Below are 5,626 nucleotides of genomic sequence, written 5' to 3' on the forward strand. Positions count from 1 at the left end.
CCTAAAAATAAAAATTAAGGAGCTTAAGATGTGCCTGAATTATAAAAGAAAGAAGCTTCGGCCAGTCTGAGGAGGAAGTGAAATGATAAATACAAGAGGAGTTGAGTCTACTTGCAAAAATTTATTTCTCAAAAGTGCAAAATAAGTATTAAAAAAACCACAAAAAAACCCCAAACAAATTCAGTATATACATCAACGTTAAAGGAGCACTACGTAGTTTTAATCTTACGAGAAACTTTTTTTTTTTAATGCCTAAATAAACAAACTCTTTGTGAATAAACAAACTGACCTCAAAGGACAATTTCATACTGTTTGACTTTGTTCATCTGTGGCGGACCCTGCCACCTCTCTAGCTTCAAACAGTGTTTTTCCTCTGAGAGCAGCTTGTTTATTCAGCGAAAGGAAAAAATAAATATTTCTGAGTTTGTGTTATTACCTCATTAGTATTGTAAATATTAGCAGTGGTTTGAAAACTACAGTATTGCCCCTTTTAAAATAGTGACTGCACAGTATTTATTATCACAAAATGAATTCATATCCCTGCAAGGGATGAAGAAAAAAAAACAGTGTTCATGTCAAAATATTCTTTTCTTACACAGATACAGTACAACAGTCACTCTCCTAGGCGTCGTTTCAAAATCTCATGGACCTTCTGTGCTAGCAGGGAAGTACAAATTTAAAAAAATAAAAGAATTTGTTCAAATTTAGCTACAGAGACTTGAGGTCAGATCATGTGTCCTTGCAGGCAGGAGGTTAGGAGTTGTTGTAGCTACAGTAATACACAGCTGTGCTGGCGTCTGACAGCACCGATGATATGAGGCTCTCAGGTCCCTGCATGCCAGCCTCGTGCGGCCCGTACGGCAAGCCTGTCATGTCCGCACGCGCCGCAGAGGAGCTCAAATACTGCTCGAACTCGCTGCGGTCCACCTCGGCCAGCAGCTCGGAGTGGTGCATCTGCTCCACGCTGTCCGCTGGGTGAGGGTGGGAGTCGGGAGGTGGGGAGAGCTGTCCTGCCCCGCTGCCAGGGTGCCGCTTGGGGTGGCTGGGACTGCAGTGCTGGGTGTAATACATCGCCAGGGGGTTGGGGCACCCCATGTAGGAAGGGGGGAGAGTGGTGGGCTGAGAGGGCTGCTCCGGAGCTGAGGCAGGGTGTCGGTGCAGGATGGCGTTGCCGTGGTGGTTGGAGAGGGCGTCCTGGGGCTGGTACTCTGCTGCCTGGGAGTGGTAAGCGTACGCAGGCATCATGTGGCAGTCCTCCTGCGAATGTGGAGGGAAGAACATGGAGTCGGACTCCACGGCATCCAGGGGAGAGGTGTCAGGTGTGGGGAGGCTGTAGGCCTCATAAGAGGGGCCCCCAAGGGCCTGAGCATCTCGGTAGTGGCTGAGCGGCTGCGAGGGGAGCTGGAAGCCGTGCTCGTGGTAGCCCAGGCCCAGGCTCTCCACACACACCCTGCCGTCGCTGGACATTGCCTGGGCCTGGTGATCGGACACGCCGTGGACCAGAAAGCCAGAGTCCAGCCTCTTAATCCTCTTCACCTGCTTCCGCCGCCGAGGCCGGTACTTGTAGTTGGGGTGATCCTGCATGTGCTGGACCCGCAGCCGCTCGGCCTCCTCCACAAAGGGCTGCTTCTCTGTAACAGGAAGGGCTTTCCACGATTTCCCTGCAGGTCAAGAGGAGAGTGCACATCAATGATATGTCAGCAGATACTGTACGCGGCCGGCTGATGCACACAAAAATAGCTTGTTGCCATTTTAGGGGGCAGGGACAGGTTTTTCAGGTTACATGTGCAGCTTAACTGAGACACAGGAACTTTTAGCAACACCTGCTGCCTAAACAATCACTGCATCTACTGGGAAGTCAACATTAAGGCGTTTTAGAGCTGATTCAAACCATAAAACTGAGATAAAAAGCACTTTAAATTCAGAAACAGTGAAAGAAATTATGTAATAACTCATGACTGGCAGCATGGGGTCGATCAAATGGGAGTTTAATCTGGCTTACCCAACATTTTGCTCAGCTCCGCGTTGTGCAGGTCCGGGTTTTGCTGCGCCAGTCTCTTGCGCTCATCCTTCGCCCACACCATGAACGCGTTCATGGGCCGCCGGATCCGCGGCTCGCTCTTCCCGCGGTTCTGGCCGCCGGAGCCGGAGGCGCACGGCTCGCTCTTCACTTTGGTGTCCCCAAGAGGACTGAGGGGGTCGGCCCACTGGCAGTGTCCCATTCCAGGCATCATGACTGACATCGTACACCTTGCCTGGGTCTGATCGTCGCTGGCGTACCCCGCATCGGGACTGCTCATCTCTGTCCAGCGGGGAGGATTTTTTTGGACAGCGCGCTACCACGAAAAAGAGCCAACAGAAGAGACAGGAGAATAACTCAGAGAGGGTTCTGGCTCTCAAGCGGGAAGAATACAAAGCAATAAGTCACATCCATGAGACGCTTCCAGGGGACGCGTGGACTGAACGATACCGACTTCTCAGCGGTGGATGTGAAGGTTGGTGCGCTATAAACGCACAGGCAGCCAATCGCAGCGAGGTGGGCGGGCTCTGCGCTGCAAAGGTGTAAAAAAGTTTGAGCACTCCGCCTCCGACCCTTGTTTGAAGAGCCGAGACCCTCACAGGACAGAGACGGAGGGGGTTTCACACAGATACAAAGAAAACTGCAACAGATTTTGTGCAGAAAACTTTAGATTAGAATTAATTTAAAGATAGAATAAATAAACCAGGCTTTCCTTCAACTTTTTATTTATCTGTTTAAATGGCCAATTTTGGAGCGACTACATGTGAAACTCTTTAATCCACATGGTCCAGTTTTAATTGTCACTGACACTAATGCTCAGACACCAACACACCCGGTCCGAAATGTGTGTATTGGGGGAATTAACCGCGTTTAATCGTGAATATCAGGTTTTACGCGTGGACTTAATGGTTCCCTCACTCGCAACTTTTACGCACCGATGGACTTTTTTTTTTTTTCCTTTGACCGCAGCCTAATGAGCAGCGTCGGACAAAAGGGGCGTTAATTGAGGATTTAAAGTGAAATCAATAAGAGTGGAGGGAGGTTAAATAAACACCCATCACTGTGGTGGAACTCAGCTGTAAATGTTGTGATACTGGAGGCTCAGACTGAGACGTTCAAATGTCAGAAGAGTCTCACACCGTCTCTGATGACCAGACGTCGGTCTGACATGTTAATGACCCAAAACAGATGATTGATTAAGATGAGAACGAACACTCTCTGACTCTTCTTCAGTATCACATTTATACACATCATAATTTATGATCGAATACTTTTGACTTTTATCTCATAATCTTTTTTACTTTTTTACACATACTTGACTTTTAATGTCCAAATTATGACTTTTTATCTCATGAATCGGATTTAGTATGTCATATTTTTTATTTTAATGTCCTGGTTATGACTTCTTATCCAATATTTTTGACTTTTATCTCATAATTTTTGACTTTTTTTTTTTAATACTTTCTACCTTTCATCTCATAATTTAGACTTCTGTCTCAAATTTTGATTGTTTATCTCATAATTTTGACTTTTACCTCAAAAGTTTTTTCTCAAATGTTTGACTTTTCATCTCATACTTTTGACTTTGACCTAAAATCTTTGACTTTTATGTCATAGTTTAGACTTTTCATCTCATACTTAGGACTAAACAAAAGATTTATCAAGTTCATTTCTCATCATAATTTTTCCCTTTGGGCTTCCATAATAAAGAGAAAACACCCAAATATCTTTGTCTGAACTTATTTTTACAGCAATGACATAATACAGGGACAGAGTGGGACTGATGCCAAAACTGTGGTGACTAAAAATGAAACAGCTTATTTAAAAGAATCAGAGATATATTTAATTTTTTTCAATGCGCTCAAGATTTGATTCTCAGCTTGTATGCCTCTTTCGACAAAGCTTAAAGGAGCATTTCCCCCAAAATATCTGAGGTATTGTGTCTCAGTCAAATTATTTTCACCTCCTTGGATGATTACCTCATTGTTTGCTTTTTAAATCCTTCTCTGACTCTCTTTTTTAAATTAAATAATAACTTCATGCATTATACAAAAAAGGAACAGCGACAAAGTCAATGCTGTACAATTAAAATTAACAACGCAATTACTTAGGCTCTGGGAGGTAGTAGACAAGAAGAATGAAAAAATTAACAATAAAATATAAACAAAACATACTAGGTTGAAATGACATTGTCAAATGAATATGTAAGTAGAGACAGCTAAGTCATTAGATCATAATAAAAATATAAATATGAAAAACTAGGGTAAAGTACATAGTTTTCTGGCATTGGAGTTTTCCATCTCTTTAGACACCTGTGAAATACCTTGAATTAAATAAATAAATATATAAATAAAATGAGCATAATTTACTGTAAAATGTGAATTAATTTAACCCACAACTATCCATATCTAAGACTTGGCAACATTCAATTTCACCTTGACTTTGAGGTGAAACTTTGACATACTTGATAGAATATCTGTGGATGACATCAGCCGGCAGTCAAATAGAACTCAATTAACTCCACGACACACGTGCGAGCTACAGAGATGTGTGAGAATGTGTTTCCTTGTTTTTGGAGCAGCTGTGCCAGACTAGGTCGGTGCTACAGATAGTGGGGGAAAAGGTTAAGCAACCTGTTGCACCTCGAATATCCAGACGTGGAGTGTTTATGCAGAGAGTGAAGCCCCCCTGTTTGTGGCCAGAAATCCAAACATCACCCATGGGCTGCGGGGGTTCTTATCTGGGCCAGCAGACCTCGACCTGTCACGGCTCCGTCTTTTCTCGGACTGTTCGCCTCTCGTCGTTAGCTACGGTCAAAAGCGGCTGACAGAATTATGAGGGATGCTTACGCAACCTTTCCGTGCCCCGTGCAGACACCAAGCGGGGACTCCAGAGCACGCTGGGTGACCCTCCAGGGGTTGGTGGGAGGGTGTTGTGGATGGAAGGTCCGGCCTAAGCTCTGCATGGGACAGGATCTGGACTATAATACTGTCATCATCTATTTTACCGCTGATGACCTGATAAGGTTTTCCCCCTCCGATCCTAAGAGAGTGGAGAAAGAGAGGCTCTCTGCGTGTGCGTGTGTGTTGCCATGGGCGTGGATACGAGTGTGCCCCGGCCACATCTCCCTCTCTCGCTGTGTGGGAGTGAAAAATCCTGGCTTTTGATGGGAGAAGTCATAAAGTCTGGAGTCGTAGCCACATTTCCTCTACAAGGTGAGGTTCAGAGTCAACTCAGAGGAGTGGAGGGGAGGCGGTGGTGAGCGGAGGTGACACGCCTCATAGCCCCCCCCTCCTCTTCCATTCCTCCCCCTGTCCCTCCACCAAGTCCCCCACCCCGTGCCTGGGGAGTCTGGGGCTGGGTGGGGGCCAGGGCTCTCGACGCCAGCCTCTGGACTCTGCGCTCAGGGAGAGGTCACTTGGCTTGCTTACACAATGGCATTATCTCAGTTCCAGCCTCGGCTACTGCAGCGGTGAGCACTTCCTGTCCCTCTGCAAGCACTTCCTGTCCTTGGCGTAGCAGCACAAACTGTCCGCCTTCCAAGCGAGTTCTGAAACGCGGTGGAGCTGCTGGTCGCCAGTCTTGCTGTATAAATGTCTGTGGGTG

At 46.0% G+C, this 5,626-nt stretch overlaps 1 protein-coding gene across 1 annotated transcript; it reads right to left on the reverse strand.

The window, feature by feature from the left end:
- Positions 1–332: 332 nt before the first annotated feature.
- On the reverse strand, positions 333–2,469 carry sox17 (SRY-box transcription factor 17). Its single transcript, XM_030397627.1, has 2 exons — positions 2,003–2,469; positions 333–1,661 (listed from the first exon to the last, which is right to left on the reverse strand). Exons 1-2 carry the CDS (start codon positions 2,298–2,300, stop codon positions 754–756), a joined length of 1,206 nt encoding a protein of 401 aa, XP_030253487.1. The 5' UTR covers positions 2,301–2,469; the 3' UTR covers positions 333–753.
- Positions 2,470–5,626: the final 3,157 nt, after the last annotated feature.

Source organism: Sparus aurata, chromosome 19, assembly GCF_900880675.1.
Source record: "Sparus aurata chromosome 19, fSpaAur1.1, whole genome shotgun sequence".
Lineage (NCBI taxonomy): Eukaryota > Metazoa > Chordata > Actinopteri > Spariformes > Sparidae > Sparus > Sparus aurata.

Bases quoted from the DNA above. Each gene is read 5' to 3' on its own strand.
- sox17 (XM_030397627.1), bottom strand. From the start codon at position 2,300: ATGAGCAGTCCCGATGCGGGGTACGCCAGCGACGATCAGACCCAGGCA. The intron at 1,662-2,002 runs GTAAGCCAGATT...CTTGACCTGCAG, and splicing joins GGAGCTGAGCAAAATGTTGG to GGAAATCGTGGAAAGCCCTT.